Below are 18,043 nucleotides of genomic sequence, written 5' to 3'. Positions count from 1 at the left end.
AAAATAACCCCACAAATGGATAGAGGGACAAATTTTAAGTAAAATTTGTTATATCATGTTATTAAAATAAATCAATACTTTTTGAGTTATTAAAGATCAAATATTTGTCTATTTAAGAGCATATGTGTGAAGTTACGGATGATAAAAAGAACATATTAATTAATTGTATGTTAGTAAAATATTATTTTTATATTATTTTGATATATAATTGAATTTTTTCTAACAATATAAACTGAAAATGTTTAGAAACTGGGGGTGTCCAATAATGGGTACATTTGACATATTCGAATACACTTTTGCTAAATTTATAATATCGAAATAATATAAAAATAATATTTTAGTAACATACAAATATAGACAAGGCGAAAACGGCGGGTTCGAAGGGAAAAATATTCCCATGAAATTTTTTTGAATAATCACATTCGTGAGACATCCCAGAATAAGGTTCAAGAAGTCGCCCACGTGAAAAGTGGGCCAATTTTTTTTCAAAAATTTTTTTTAATCAAATTGCAAGAATCAATATTTTTGGCCCGAACAATTTTTTCTTTAATTTTTTGGACCATTCTGGACAAAAAAGGTCTCTTATAATTTTTCTCTAAAGTTGATCGTTTTCGACTTATAAGCAATTTAAAATTGAAAAAAAAACGAAAAATGGCGATTTTTAAGGCTTAATAACTCGGTTAAATGCTACTATTATGAAAGTCAATATATGACTAAATTAAAGTTTAAAGCCCCCCCTACAAGATCCTGAAGAAATTTTTGTCATTCTTTTATTACTAAGCTGTTATTTTTAAGGAATAATAATACGTGCCATGCACGTGTGCGGGGCTGTAAATGCTGAGTGCGAGAGAGAAGCCATTCCAGCAGTCCAATTGTGCATCTTACTCGCACTCACATTTACACCAGCGTCAATACGATGTAACCACTCATTGTTATTAATTAAAAATAACAGCTTAGTAGTAAATTAATGACACAGATTTCTTCAGGATCATGTAACGGCGACTTTAAACTTTGATTTAGTCACTTTCTGACTTTAAAAATAATAATTTTTGACCGAGTTATTAAGTCTTAAAAATGGCCATTTTCGCGTTTTTCAAATTTTAACTTGCTTATAACTCGAAAAAGATCAACTTTAGAGAAAAATTATGAGAGAGCTTTTTTGCCCAGAATGGTCCAAAAAACCTAAAAAAAAATAGTCCGGGCCAAAAATATTGATTTTTGCAATTTGATTAAAAAAAATTGTTAAAAAAAAATTGGCCCACTTTTCTCGTGGGCGACTTCCTGAACCTTATTCTGGGATGTCTCACGAATGTGATTATGCAAAAAAATCTCATGGGAATATTTTTCCCAACGAACCCGCCGTTTCCGCCTTGTCTAATAATTAATATGTTCTTTTTATCATCCGTAACTTCACGCATGTGCTCTTAAACAGACAAATCTTTGATCTTTAATAACTCAAAAAGTAGTATTAATTTATTTTAATAACATGATATAAAAAATTTTACTTATAATTTGTCCCTCTATCGATTTGTGGAGTTATTTTTAATAAAATAGTTTTCACCCCCGCGAAGGGGCGGTATATACCCCCAGAGTAAAAGTGCAAGTTGGCACCAAATCATTTTTATTTCTTGGGGTATGCTCTAACTAGTCACCAATTTTCATGCAAATCGATGGAGGTTTAACAAAATAGGAGGTGAAAACCTATAAAGACTACACTAACTTTCCCCTTTCATCCCTTATTGCTACTTCCTGTATCCACTGAGGTGTCAGCCTGAAAGGGGTCATCATTATCAATATACAGTAGACACATTTCACATGCCAAACTCCATATTACTTGGATGATTTTTCGGCTCTAGCTCTTAGACTATTGGGATTGCGGATCTGTATCTTCGCTGCAGTAGAAGACTTCTACAGACGACTTTATGAAACCAGTGGATCCGATGAAAGACGCCCTTTACCAAAAATAGAGAATCAAGGCTCAGAATTAATGCCGAACATAGCTATTGACGAAATTAAAAAGGCGCTTCAAAAGACGAATAAAAATAAATCCCCAAGTGAAGACAAAATAATAACTGAAAGCCTAAAACTAGGAGGAAATACACTTTTACTGGCACTAGCTAAATTGTTCAATAAATGTATGTGCGAAGAGATAACACCGACGAGCGACGCAGTGGAACAACGCAGAAATCATCTTACTCCATAAGAAGGGAGATATCAGCGACATTAGAAACTACCGACCCATTAGCTTGCTGTATAGCTATTCACAGCTATATAAGCTCTTCTTGTGAATATCCTATTCTTGTAAATAGCTTATATGCTTAGCTATACATGCTGTATAGCTAAGTATATAAGCTATTCATAAGAGTTATTACTAACAGACTACTAAGTAAGTTGGATTTCTATCAGCCAAAAGAGCAAGCAGGTTTTAGAGCAGGATATTGCATGAATGATAATTTACAATTTACAAGTAATTAAGAACTTAATAGAAAAGAGTGTTGAATATAACAAGCCACTAGTCCTGATATTTGTTGGATACGAAGAAGCTTTTGACAGCATAAGTCATCAAAAAATGTTAAAAGCCTTAACAGAGTGCCGTGTAGATCATCGCCATATAAACATGATCAAATACATCTATCAAAATGCGACAGCAATCGTGAAACTGGCGGATAAAAAGACCAACGCATTTAAAATAAAACGGGGAGTGCGACAGGGAGACACAATTTCGTCAAAATTGTTTACAACATTATTACAGCATATGTTTGAGAACGCAAATCTGAGTGAAAAAGGAATTAATGTCAACGGAGAAATTCTTAGTCATTTGAGATTCTCTGAGGATATTGTTCTTTTTGCTGACAGCATCGATGATGCAGTATCGCAACTGAAGAAACTATACCTAGCCTTCTTACAAGTTGGATTAACAATCAACCCTACAAAAACACAAATTATAACAAATATTGTGTTAAGCAAAAAGATTTCAGTAAATGGCATGCCTATTGAAGAAACCACCTCTTATAAGTACGTAGGGCATGAGATATGCATAGGAAGAGATAATCAAACGTGCGAACTAAGCCGCCGAATAGGGCTCACTTGAGTGGCATTCGGCAAGCTGAGATATGTTCTTAAGTCAGAACTGCCTATGTGTCTCAAAAGAAATGTCTTTGATCAGTGTGTGTTGCCAGTATTTATACATATGGTACAGAAACTATAACAATAACCAAGAAAGTAAGAAATAAAATTGGTGTTACCCAAAGAGCCATGGAACGCTCAATGTTAGGCATTTATCGTAGGGATCAAATTACGAACAAGGAAATAAGACGAAGAACAGGAGTGGCAGATGCAATTGAAATAATTATGACCCTAAAGTAGAACTGGGCTGGACACATAGCTAAAATGTCGGATAACACATGGACATAGCGAATAATACACTGGAGACCAAGACAAGCAGCATATCGAAGTAGAGGTCGCCCGCCAACAAGATGGCCTGATGACATCAAACGGATCGACAAAAATTGGATGCAAACAGCACCAAACTGAAATATATGGAAAACACTGAGGGAGACCTATATCCAGCAGTGGGTCGATCCGGGTTGAATGATGCTAAAGAAGAATTTTAAAAGTTTCGTAGGTGAAGAAGATTCGAAACTTCACAAACCTAGAACGACTCTGCAAGAATACTAAGATTACAAATAGCATCAAGAAGAAAAAGCTTGAGTACTTCAGACATGTAATGAGAGGTCCCGAATATAGGTTGTTACAAAATATTATGTAAGAGAAAATAGCAGGTAAACGCAGCCCAGGACGAAGAAAGGTTTCATGGTTGAAGAACTTACGAGATTAGTTTGGTATTGATACAAGCATTCTCCAAGCATGCTATTTAGTGTGGCAATGAATAAAATTAAGAAAGCTATGATGGTCAACCAACTTTATGAAAGGATATTGTAGGTACATGAAGAAGAAAATCATAGTAAGATCGGTCTGCATATAAACTTCCAGACTAATAGCGGAATAGACACTTAGACATAAAGAAATACATGAATCAAAAATACATGCGGACTGGATAATTTAGATGAAGAACACAACGACATCGTTTCTGGTATGACCATACAAAAATGATGTACCGGAATAGACGAGTAGTACTTAAGAGATAATAATATGTTTACTAGCCGATGACCATTCAGAAGACCTCTCAAAAAGTACAGCGATGGCAGGAAATCTACAGCCGAAGGAAGCACACTAGGGATGGCGGTTTTTGACAAAACACGGGTTTTCGGTTATACCGGTTTTTTTTGCTTACGGTTTAACCTAGCGGTTATAACCGGCCAAAGAACCGGTTTTTGGAAAAACCGGTTTTCGGTTTTTTTAATCCAATAGGTTACAAAGTTACATTTACAATACACTTTAGTTTGCGATACTCCATTCGACTCGATATCAATATGATCAAAATTAGTACATACTATCGAAAGAACCTGTAAACCCTATTCCACGAACATACGCCTGTTTTGGATTACTTCGACAACGAATATTTTACTGTGCAAAATAAGAAGAACGAAAGTAAATTGCAAATTACATTGTTGTTTATTGGAATAATTATTAGCGCCATTTACTTTCGGACTTCTTATGTTGCACAGTAAAATATTCGTTGTCGAAGTAATCCAAAACAGGCGTATGTTCGTGGAATGGCCCATATTTCTTTTAACACGTTTGTATATTTGTAGAATAGGTACATTTTAACTCATTTAATACTTCCTGTATGAGTGTATCGTTTTGAAAACGTAGCGAAATTCTTGGAGATTCGTATTCGTAATCAGTAATTCGATATTCATAGTCAGAGCATTATGCTTGGTAATCAGAAAAAGTCATTCACCCACTTTCAATGTCAAGAGTTAAGTGTGAAAAATAGATGATGTTTGCGTCCAATTCAACCAGATCACTTCTTACGTAAATATTATGATTACAAATACCTTTTCAAGGAAATATTATAATAAAACTTAATAATTGTTTCTGGCTGATGTGAGACTGCACTCTCAGTTTGCTTCTGTATTTTATAAAATAAAATAAAATTTGATATAAAAACCATAAAATTATGGTTTTGTTTGGAATAATTACTTGAGAATAATAATTATGATTGGGATCCAGAATAATACCTAACCTAATCCTAATCACCGTAAAAACCTAATAACCAGCTTTTACTTTAAAAATAAAAAACCGGTTATAACCGGGACCAAAAAACAACCGGTTATTGCGAAGTAAAAAAAACCGGTTTTAGGTTTAAACCGGTAGGTTTTTCCCATCCCTAAAGCACACTGCAAAAAATATATAAAAGAAAATTGGAAATACCTAAACTCTTTATATTTGCTCATTATTAAAACAACTTGAACATCAAGAAATTAACGCACCACCTTAAAAATGGTTCATTTTTGATCTCTCGAATTTCCTAAACCTGTTGTCCGATTTAAGTGATTTTTCTAATATGTTATAGCCTTAATCTTTAACAATATCGCTGTAATAATATTTTTGCTAGACAGGTAAATTGTCATTGTATACCGGGTGTACCAATCAAACTGTTTTTTTTTTCTGAAAGTTCACCACACCCTGTGGGATATTCTAGCACTTATAAAATCCTGAAATTAAAACACAACTATAGCCTCAGGTTTTTTTGACGTTCTGTTTTTTGATCTATTCACTTATGTTGGATAATAAAAAAGTTAGGTACTTTAACATCTAGCCATGTTCTTCATCAATACAGGGTGTTTGTGCTAAAAAAAGTGCGACAAACTTTAAGGGGCAATTCTGAATGAAAAAATATGACAGTTTGCTTTATAAACATATGTCAGCAAATGCTTTGTTTCCGAGTTGAAATTTTTCTTACAAACTGACGATTTATTTATTGATCTAAATCCGGTTTAGATATGCAAATTAAATGTGGTAGGTTTTAAGAGATAGTTATTGCGCATGTTTTGATATACAATTAAGAATTGTATATTATCAATTGGCACGCATACGGGTCATATTGCCCGTATACACGCCAATGGTGAATGTCAAATTCTTAATTGTATGTCAAAAAATGTGCAATAACTACCTCTTAAAAACCACTAAATTTCATTTGTTTATCTCAAACGGTTATAGAGCAATAAATAAATTGTCAGTTTGTAAGAAAAATTTCAACACCGCGTATCTTGGAAACGAAGCATTTGAGGGCATACTTTTAAAAAGCAAACTGTCATTTCTTTTTCATGCAGAATTACCCTTAAAGTTTGTCGCACTGATGAAAAATATGGCTATAGTTGTTAAAGTACCTACCTTACTTTTTTATTGTCCAACATAAGCGATTGAATAAAAAAACAGAATGTTAAAAAGTCTGAGGCTATAGTTAGATTTTAGTTTCAGTATTTTATAAATGCTAGAATAATCCACAGGGTGTAGTGAATTTTGAGAAAAAAACACAGTTTGGTTTATTGATCCACACATTGTATACCCGGTATACAATGACAATTTATAAAGATATTGTTAAAGAATAAGGCTATAACATATTAAAAAAATCACTTGGACAACAGGTTTAGGAAATTCGAGACATCAAAAATGATCCGTTTTTAAGATGGTGCGGTAATTTATTGAAGTAGTGTATTTTTAAATAATTTTTGAGATTGGAGAAACCCTTACATTACAATTGTTGCAGGATTATCTTCATATAAATAAAAAAAATTAAAAACCATCCAAATAGAAATAAAACATTAGGTGTTTAATATCTATATTCTTAAAAACTAAAAATTTATATAAGACACGACGGAAAACAATGTGTTTTTTACAAAAAATGATACGTTGGTTGGACTGACTGTTCGCATTAGTACATAGTAGTCCAATAAGATTGTTATAAAAATGTTCCCAATTATAATATTAATAGTTGCAATCTCACGTCTTTTGGAATGGATATTTTTAAGTATGTCTATAAAGTTTTACAGTTTCTTTAGGTAGTTAACATGCTGATAAATTTAAAAGAAATATTAGAATATAATAAATTTATAGTACTTACAACATAATTTTTGATATACCTAATCGTCACTGCACTATAGTGTTCGTAAACAATAAATCCACACTTAGTTTATCAAAACTGCAGGTTGCAAGATAAGCAAATAGTTGTTAATATAATATTTGTCCGAATATTTCAACAAATTTGCACGTAAACTTCTATTAGAACTTAAAACATGAAGCAATTTCCATGACTGTTTTTGTAAATATTAAAAATGCAGTAGCTTTCTAACGCAGGACTGCAGATAATCAAACACGAAAAAATATTTTTTGGCAAAGTTATCGATAACCATATGGTATTCAGTGGTACCTACTTAATGTAAATGAAATCTTATCAAATGATAAGATTGATATCACCTTCGAATGAAATTAATCCATATTCTAATACGGGGTATCAAAATAATATATGTTCTAGCTCAATTATTTTAAACTTTAATCTAACTAAATTTTGATTACAATTACATTACATTATAATATTTAGATTAAAGTTTATAATACATATTGGATTAATTACGTGTGTATATAAATATATATACAGGGTGACTTATCACTAACGGGACGGAAGATTACAGCGAAATGGTAAAAGATTTGAAAAAAATTTAAATTGAATAGTTTGTAAGTTGATAAAAGCTATTACATTTTAAAATTATTTTGAAATATACAGGGTATCCCAATAAATGGCGGCGTATCAAAGTTATATTTTTTCTTATTAAACACTCTGTTATTGCATTTTTTAATGGTCCGCAAAAAATCAGGTGTAGTTTCATAAGGCTTCCCTATTGTGAAGTTGGGGGTTGCTGGACGAAGACACTACCGCGCACAAACAAACTTAAACTTTTTTCAGAAACTTTATTCTTATAAGGTTAAAGGTACAATTACATTTACGTCGACCGACATTATCGTTATGATAGGTCAAGGTGACCCATATCTCGGTAACTATATCCCCTGACTACGCGCCAACAGAGTTCAACGACAACAACGATGTCTCAGGTACTCGACCTTCCTACTTATATAAATTATATTAAAAACAGTGCCCATATGTATTACCATATATGGTGAGGTTCTATACATATATCAAGAATGACGTGTGCTTTCTTTGCAGTCTTTCAAATGAGTTCAATACTTTGAACTTTGCTACTATCGTAATAAATTATACAAATTGCAACTATAATATTATGACCTTATTTTTATAACAAATAAATTAGGAAAATTCCGTGAGGGTTGTCGTGTACCATCACATCTCTCTGGGCGGGGAAAAGATGAAAGGGAATTTCAGCAACAATTTCCTTTCATCTCTATTTTATATTATTTATGTTCACTGACGTCTCTCCTTTATAATAAAATTAAACAAACATATGAAAAGAAAATGAGAAAAGAAAAAAAATGAGATATATAAATATTTACACGAAATCTTAAGTACTAGTAAAAGTCTTATGGTGGGCTATTATTACACTTTTACACTATAACACTTTTCAGTACTTATTCTTTTTAAATATTATACAGCTTAACGTTATTCTTATGTATGACTACTTGTTTACCCTTTTTCTCAATAATTACGTTAGGTATTTCATCTTTAATTACGGTATATGGACCCGAAAACAAAGAGTTAAGTTTTGAGTTTGACTCATTTTTTATTAATACCTTATCTCCTGGTTTATAAGGTATTTTACTCGTTTTGGCATCATATACTTTTTTTCTGCTGTATTTTGTCTGTGTCAGTGTTTCTCTGGCCTCCTTTGCAGCTACTTGTAGTCTGTATTTCAGTTCCCTGGGATAGTCGTCAAAATTATACAAAGGTTCTATTTCGTTTTGAACATTTGTCGGCAGTCTACAGGTTTTTCCGAACACTAATTCGAACGGTGTATAACCCGTTGCTGAGTGTACTGAAATGTTATATGAAAAACAGAAATATTGCACCCATGTACTCCAATTTGTAGGGAATATTGATAGTTGTATCCTAAGATATGCGTTTAAATGCTTATGAGTATTTTCTAAAGCTCCAATTGTTTCGTGGTGATATGCTGTGGAGTTTAGTTTCTCTATTTGCAATAATGAGCATGTTTCCTTAAATACTCTTGCCATAAACTCTGAGCATTGGTCTGTGACTATTCTTCCATACCTAAGAATAAAATTTTCCTTGGCTATTGTTTCGGCTTCTTTGTTCTTTATTACATATCCTTCTATGTATTTACTTAGCTCACATTGAAGTGTCAACATATATCTATTCCCACTGTCATCCATCTCAAATGGTCCTACTAGATCTACAAATATTGTGTCGAATGCGCAGGTGGAAGTCGATGTGATAGTTAGAGGTTGTTTGGTTATGATAGAATGCTTATGCCTTTGACAATCGTCGCATCTCTTCACAAATTCCTCGATATCTTTTCGTAAACTATTCCAAAAATAATATTTCCTTATATTTTTGTACATTCTATTTATTCCAGCATGCCCTTCTGTTGGTAACGTGTGGAAATCATTAATTATAATTCTTCTTAATTTTGCATCTGTTATATTCTGTTTGTCCTGTACTATACATATTTTGATATATTTTTCTTTAAATATTTTAGGATCCTTTCTTATCTCTTCAATAATTGGCTGATTCTTATTATTCTTTACTAGTACTAGTTCCTTTATATTCTTTCGTGCGCACATTTGAATCAAGGCTCTCAACGATGCTCGTAGCGCAGACGTTGATCGAGGTTCTTGATATGTCGAGTTTCTCAACGACGCTCGTAGTGCAGACGTTGATCGAAAATCTCGAATCAGATAAATAATATCGTCTTCTTCGTTATACAATATACTACTATCTGTATTTGCTTCAGCAGAATCTAGCTTCATTGCTTTGCAATCGTCCTTGTCTATCAGTTTTACCTCTACCGCACTTTTCGTCTGGTTGATCAGTCCATTCGTTCTTCGAATTGGCGATTTCCTCCTGATTTTTCGTTTATGCTCTCGTCATCACTAATATACTTTTCTCTGTGTCCTTATTTAGTTGCTTTAGTTCTTCTGATGTAACTTCTATTCGTGATAAGGCGTCCGCTGTTACATTTTCAGCTCCTTTCACGTATCTAATTGTAAAATTGTATTCTTCTAACTTCAATCTAAATTTGGTTAATCTGCTGGAAGGGTTTGTCATACCAAATAGGTACACCAATGGTCGGTGGTCTGTCAAAATAATAAATTCTTTCTGTAGAAGGTAATGTCTCCATTTAGCAATGCTCCATACTATTGCCAGTAATTCTTTTTCTATCGTAGGATAATTTATTTCCGCTTTATTAAGTGTTCTACTGGCATATGCTACCGGTTTGTCATTCCCGTTTGACAAAGTTGCTCCTAGTGCGATGCCAGATGCATCTGTCCGTAGAATAAACGTGTTCTCCTCCGATAAATCTGGGAATTCCATTACGGGGGGGGGGGGGGTTGATAATGACGTCTTGAGGCTTTCAAAAGCTTTTTGGCATTCTGTCCACTCAAATTTTACATTTTTCCTTGATAGTCTATTTAGCGGTGCGGCTATTTCTGCAAAATGATTGATATGTTTTCTGTAATAATTTGCAAAGGCTACGAATCTTCTTGCTTCTTTTGAATTTTGTGGTATTGGATATTGTTTCAATGCGGTGATCTTTTCCGGATCTGGTGCTATACCTTTATTCGAAATCTTGTGTCCTAAATATATTACGGTGAATTTTTATTTGGGTGTTTTTGGTGTAAAGTTAAAATCTTTAAAGTTATAGAGCAAAAGTTGAAAAAAACACGATTTCCGGGCGCCATTTTGTTTATAAAAAAAGTAGCACACTATCTGCGGACTTTTCATACCTATATTAGTGATACAGTAACGATCAACAGGTAGCCAAAACGCGTTCCAAGATTGCGGCTGTAATTTTGAATATTTTTTCGAGATATTTGACACACTTATTCGTAATATAATAAAGAGTGGCGGTACAGAGCCCAATTTGAAAAATATATTAATATGTGGAAATTACTCTGTAATTAAATACAATATTAAAAAAACGAGCCTGTACCGCCATTAAGAAGAACAAAAAATTCACTTTCTTCAAATAAACTTTTTTATCCGATGCCTAGATCTTGTGTCATTTTGGAACTACAAATGAAATAAAAAATTTTAGTAGTTCCAAAATGACACAAAATCTAGGCATCGGATAAAAAAATTTATTTGAAGAAAGTGTTTTTTTTTTGTTCTTCTTAATGGCGGTACAGGCTCGTTTTTTAAATATTTTATTTAATTACAGAGTAATTTCCACATATTAATATATTTTTCAAATTGGGCTCTGTACCGCCATTCTTTATTATATTACGAATACGTGTGCCAAATATCTCGAAAAAATATTCAAAATTACAGCCGCAATCTTGGAACGCGTTTTCGCTACCTGTTGATTGCTACTGTTTCCTCTTAATATATACAATCATAAGATTGGATTTCAGCAATAAAATTGCTGGTAAATAACTTTTCCATGTATTTTGCTAATTAGCCCAGAGTAAAAGTCCACCGAACCCACTATACGAAACATAGAGGTTTTGGTTATTAAGGTCCACAAAACTGAAAAAAAAAACTTGTAAAATACCTGGCTTGCTCAAAGTCCTCATCAGGGTACTTTTTTACATTATTTCTCTGGACTAAATTAATAGTCCAGCAAATGAAGGATTTTGGCTCGCAATTTTTTCGTCCAGCAAGGATTTACTTGAAATTTTCACAAAAGGTAGGGAATAGCCCAAGGATCATTTTCTATATCATGCCGCTGTACGCTAAAACTTTGGGGTGGTGGCTACCCCATCTCGCGGGTGGGAATTTTTTTAATACATTTTAACCATGTAAATCGATGTAAAATGTGTTTCTAAGGAAAAAATGTTTTTTACAATTTCTTCGTAAAACTAATATTTTTCGAGTTATTCGCGGTTGAATGTAACAGTTCTTCGACAAAAAAAATCGACTTTTTTATAGGGTTTTTTGAGAATAACTCGAAAAATATGCATTTAATAAAAAAAATTGTAGATATCAAAACTGTATCTTTGTATATTGTATAATTATATTAGTAACACAAATCAAATTCTCTTTCTACAATATTTTTACGACCAATACAAACCGAGATACAGCATGTTAAAGGTTAGCTTTTTTCGTCAAATGCATAATTTGAAATATTCAAAGCCAAATAACGGGAAAGCTTTGCATTTTTCGAGGAAAACTTAAATAAACTTTTTTCGAGTATAGGTACAATTAGACCTTGCAAAAAAATAATAAAAAGTTTTTGGCATAAAGATTGAGCAACTTATGATCAAAATAAGGTCGGTAACTACTCTCTTAATTAAAAATTGGCCTTTACCTTTCTGTAATTCCTTTAATATTAGTATTATCAATACACCCAAGAAGTTTGATCGTTTGATTTCGTATTTTTCACCTTTTCTTCAAAATATCTCCGAAAATACTGGAGACACGAAAAAAATGATGGATTACTAAATTGTAGCTTTTTTAATAACTAAAATTTCTTTGGGTACAGATTTTCATTACAGTGAACAGTTAGCAAGATATAGCTGTTTAAAACCCCTATTTACGAGCAAACACCCCCTTATTCGAGACCTTTAAACCCATCCAAATTAAAAACTAAGAGATCTTACGGAATTTAATTTACATCCTAGCTCTTCAAAAATCCTACAAAATCGTTTTTGAAAAAATATTTATCGCCAAAATTGAAGGAGCTATGTTTATAAAACGAATTTTTTTTTCGAAAAATTCCAAAACGCATGTTGACGTCGCGTCATCCGGTTATTTGTTTACATTCTGTACCAACAAAGTAAATAAAATTGTATATAATTTTAAATTAGACATTGTAAACGTCAGTAGAAAATACAGTTATGTGACGTCACAAGTGTTTTTGATCGTTTGAAATATTCATAGAAAACTTGTACTTTTACAAAATGGTTTTATTTTCCATAGTAAACCTTTTTTCCTTTCCTTCAAAAACTGTATCAAACTCCAATCTGAACCAACTGGTATATATTATTACAATGACATACGATAAATGTCATTAGAATAAAATATTTTTTCCTTATTCCGTGCTGATGAGCTGGTCAAATACCCAAGTAGGTGGAGGCCAATAAACTAGAGAATGAGAAGAAGAATATACCTAAATATAATCATAATCATAACTATATAATAAAACTATGTGACGTCATGGGTCGTTTGAACTATTTTATACCGCAGAAGACTTTAAATTTGTATTTCTAAGTGATTACGATGTTTTGAAGCGTGAAATTTTGGAAATCTCATTTTTAAACAAAACTGAACATTATTCTGTAATAAAAAAATGTGCAAGTTCCCTATTAGGGGTAGATTTTACCCTTAAAAAACCAAAAGCGTACAACGGCTCAATATAGAAATATAACTAGAGGGTGAAATGAGCCTAATCCCAAATTTTTGTACAATTCGATGCTGGACGAAAAAATTGCGAGGTTTTGCCATTTTTTCAGTTTCATTTCCTCGACTAAAATTAGAATCGCTAATTTTGCTTCGTTCTAATAGCAACCGGTCGTTCGCTTACCTGTGATATTTGTGGTGTTTGTAAATAAACATATAAATTTAAAGTTAAACAATTGTTTTGAAAGGCTCCCCGAATGGGGGAGTCTAGTGACCCAAGAACTGGTGCGGGTGTGTTTTTGATAAACGATGAGGTTAATGCGGTGCAAAATCAAGCTCATATTGACATAGACATAATCAACATAAGTCAATCAAAACATGGTCGAAAAAACTTCTGATAAACCACAAACAAACGAAACTGTTCTTTTTAATGTTATGTCAGGTATATACGACCGATCATATTACCCATATGCACGCCAATGGTGAATATAAAATTCTTAATTGTATGTCAAAAATGTGCAATAAATACGTCTTAAAACCCACCAAATTTGATTTGCATATCTCAACTGGTTTTAAAGCAATAAATAAATTATCAGTTTGTAAAAAATTGAACATCCCGTATCTCGGAAACGAAGCGTTTGCCGACATATGATTATAAAGCAAACTGTCATTATTTTCTCATGTAAAATTATCAGTAGTCATTGCACAAGAGCTCTAACATTCTATATTAATTTTAGAGATCGAGTGCAAATCCAAAAATATGGGTCAGCAATATTTAAAATATTTTTTTTTGCAAAATTATGAATATATGATCATATAATTTTGTAGATATGCGTTTGTGTCAACATAATATTACTATAATAAAAAGTAACTTTGTTCACCATCTTAATACGTTTCCTCGTCAGTCGATACTTCCTCAAATAATTTTAATAATCTTTGCTTCTCCTTCTCGAAATCCATATCTAAATATAAATAAACAAATATATAAACATTGAAAATAAGAAAAAGGTCTTAAATAACCTTACTAATTAAAACTGTCGATGTCTGATTTAAACACAATAATTTGTGCACAAATACTCACACCCGTTGTACCGCACCGTGTTGCCTAATAATAAAAGTACAATACTCTTTTTTTACTGCCCGTGGACTTCACCCACAGTTGACTGATGACTGAAGAGGTATATGCAGCAGCAATTCAAAATCTCCACTAGAATCAGATTTATAGGAAGTTATTTAGAGGGCCGGTCTCACACACCGTGTGCGAGTAACGGAGGGTTAAATAGTCCAATTTCAGTACTGTAAAGTGCATTACATAGGTACAGTGTCTTTTTATATTTATACAAAAATCATAGTTATTCTTATGTATCATGATTATTGTGGTTATTATAGTGAGCGTAAATTTTTAATTAACAATTCAATTGTTGCTAAACTGTTCATTCAATTTCCATCGGCTTCTGGAATTATAATCTATACGAAAATAGATTTTATATTACTAAGTTATTTAATTATTGATAAACAATTACCTACTTATCTAAAATTTTAGTTGAAAATTGAAACAGCGGAAATTGATGCCCACGAAAGGCGCCCGAATCACAAACATAGTCTTCGAGGGAACCGCGCGTCGCATCTAAGCTATTTATTACAATAAAAACAGCGAATATTGAACCTACGAAAGGCACCCGAATAGTAAAAATGGTCTTCGAGGGCGCCGCGTATCGTATCTAGGCTATTTGATTATCTGATATCCGGTATTTTTTTTGTACCCACTGGCTTTATTATGTAGGTTTCTGGTCCGCCTTCGGTGCCAAACGGCGAAATCAGAAGCAAGTAAAAACATTTTTTAGGGGAATGATAACTGCATCATTTTTATGTAAAGGTTCAAAACAAATTTTTTTCAGCATTTAATTTTTTTAATAGATAGATACTATATGTAATAAAGGCAAAAGGCGCACCGGCCCGCGGCCCAGTCTGGGCCTGGCATTCGAGGATACCTTCCTTTTTTGACGAAATGCCCCTGAAAATGCTCTAGGAGCAAAAGTATACTTGGGCAAGGACCCGTGTTGAGCTGGCACCCCCCCACTTGCAAAAATTAAAAAACAAATAGCCCTGATTTATGAGCTTTCATATTCCGCAAACTAAAAATTTTGAGCTCGTACCACCGAGCAGGAATTTAATACTTTAGTGGGGGGGGCTGAGTTAGCCCCCCACTACTTAAAAATAGTCCAAAAAATAACTCCAAAATACTTATCAAAAACTAATAGAATAATGTTTGAACTTGAATTTACGTAGGTACTTTGTAATTTCAAAAAGAATATTTTTTTCTCGTTTTTAAATCTTGAAAATCGACATCGTTTGTTGTTTTTTCGGTTTTAAATTGTTTATAACTCGAAAACGATCAACTTAAGAGAAAAATTACAAAATACGACCTTTTTGTTTGGAATGATCCAAAAGATCTAAAATAATATCTGCCTGGGCCGAAATGCTTTTTTAATTTATAAAAAAAGTAATTTTTTAATTATTAATTATAGTCAGAAGAAAATTAAATTGGGCACCTCTTGCTTTTTATAATTATTAACATACTAAATTATATATATCCAATAATTTTTATCCAATAAACAGATCGGTGTAGTTCGACCCTATACGCTTATATTGTATACTTATAAAACTACTAAGAGGCACGCCTCATACGATATTTGAATCAGCGTCCGAAATTCTTGACAGGTTGAGATTCCGAGCTCTGTCTATTAGTCTCTTTTACGAAACCGTAATATGCTAGGCAAGGGAACTATGAGAGGCTTGCTTCACCTAACATTTGAGACATACTAGCAAGTGGACGACAAAGATCAGGGCCGTACCTATTTTTATTTTTTTCTCATAAAAGTTATTTAGCAAATTTCAAAAAGTTAAATTGTATTTAAAGAATTGAGGATGGTATAGAGAAATAAGGTAAATGGTCGATTGATATACTGGTGGGACACTGCCTCACCTGCCTCATAGGACAAGCCGCCACTGATTATAACATAAGACTCCAGGTGACGAGTTCCACCCTGAGCACCAAGTACCTCGGAGACCATCATCGTCATGAATCTCGTGCTCAGCGACCCCCCGAGTAATGGTTACAGATTGACTGATTTTGAATGATTATAACAGAGAACTCCAGGCGACGAGTTCCACCCTGAGCACCAGGTACCTCGGAGACCATCGCCGTGATGAAATTCGTGTTCAGTCACCCCTAAAACCGCGAGTATAAAAATTGAACTCATTTCCGTCAATATTTCCCGAGTTCTAAATTTTTCATTTTCCATCTCTTCGAGATGTACTTTGAAAATTCATTTTCTTATGCCCAAAATGCAGTTTTCATCTCCCGGAGATCAATTTAGTTCACAAAATTTCCTGACACTCTCTCGAATTGAATGCAAAAAGTTGCATGCAGATTCATCTTACTGCATAAAATTCCTAGGTTCTGGACTTTTTAATGCTTCGTTGATTCGCCTATATGTAGTTTACAATGATTATAATTATAAATACATTGGAAAACAGTTCTCAGGTGGATTGCATGTATACTGACTTGTCTAAATCATTCAAAAGCGGAGATCATTGCCTTTTATTGCATAAACTGTGTTTGGTGAACTTGAAAAGTTATATGCAAGACCGATATTTGTATGTAAAACTAAAGGGCTTTACATAGGAACAGGATAACGCCACTTTTCGTACTTTGTACGACAACGTTAGACGTCTAATGTAAATCTTGAGTGCTAAAATAGACTTCCGAGAATCATCTCAAAAGTCTATCAAGTAAGTACACCGGACGTATTTTTACGTCTTATGGACATCCGATGACGGTCCAATTTTCGTCGCTGGACGTCAACCGAACGTCCTCGCCGGACGTTGAACTTGAACATCTGTTGGACGGTTGGCAGGGCGACATTTGGACCACTAGTCCAGGAACCGAAGCTTTTCACCTCGCAATTTTTACAGAATAAATCGATTTGCTTGAAAATTTGAGAATAAGTAGTGGATAGTCCAAGAATCAAAATCTATATGCTGCCGAAAGGCGCTTTTACCATGGGGGTGGTTCCCACCCCATCTCGGGGGTGGAAATTTTTTATTTATTTTGACTACAAAAGTTGATAAAAACGTTCATTCTAAGCAAAAAATGTTCTATACATTTTTTTGATAAAATTAATAGTTTTTGATTTATTCGCTATCGAAAGTGTTAATTTTATATCGAAAAAATCAATGTGTTTCCATATACTCGTTTACGATTCACTCAATTTTAGCCGTAGAAAATTTTTTTTAAACCAAGTTCTTGGAAATTAAATAACCTACAATTTCATATTTAAACATTTTTTCGTATCTCTGATGCTAATCTTACTATTCTGAAGAAAATGGCATTTTTTACCAAACTACAAAAATTCGTTATTCGCTTTTAACACTAGTTTTTTTTAAACTAATTCCAAGCCACTCAAACTTCTAAAATCTATTAATAATCCATATATAAAGAAATGAATAAGGCCAATGACTAAAAACATCGGTAACTTACATTATTATGCTTCCAATTGGATTTTTCCTTTTTTTTTTTCAAAAAAATATATTGATTTTTTAACGGTAACTTTTTTTATTTTTTATCTTAGAAAGTTTGGTAAA

The 18,043-nt window shown here is 33.0% G+C and overlaps 1 protein-coding gene across 1 annotated transcript in view; it reads right to left on the bottom strand.

Annotated features, from left to right (window-relative positions):
- The window catches only part of LOC114327095 (MFS-type transporter SLC18B1), a 258,980-nt gene extending 251,653 nt beyond the window's left edge, over positions 1 to 7,327 (bottom strand). Inside the window, exon 1 of the mRNA XM_050648179.1 lies at positions 7,031 to 7,327. Within this exon, the coding sequence (XP_050504136.1) occupies positions 7,031 to 7,035 (5 nt within the window). The 5' untranslated portion in view covers positions 7,036 to 7,327. The remainder of the gene's footprint in view (positions 1 to 7,030) is intronic.
- Between the last annotated feature and the right edge of the window lie 10,716 nt (positions 7,328 to 18,043).

This window comes from Diabrotica virgifera, chromosome 4 (genome assembly GCF_917563875.1).
Source record: "Diabrotica virgifera virgifera chromosome 4, PGI_DIABVI_V3a".
Taxonomy (NCBI): domain Eukaryota; kingdom Metazoa; phylum Arthropoda; class Insecta; order Coleoptera; family Chrysomelidae; genus Diabrotica; species Diabrotica virgifera.
This window is presented reverse-complemented; position numbering and strand designations above follow the sequence as displayed.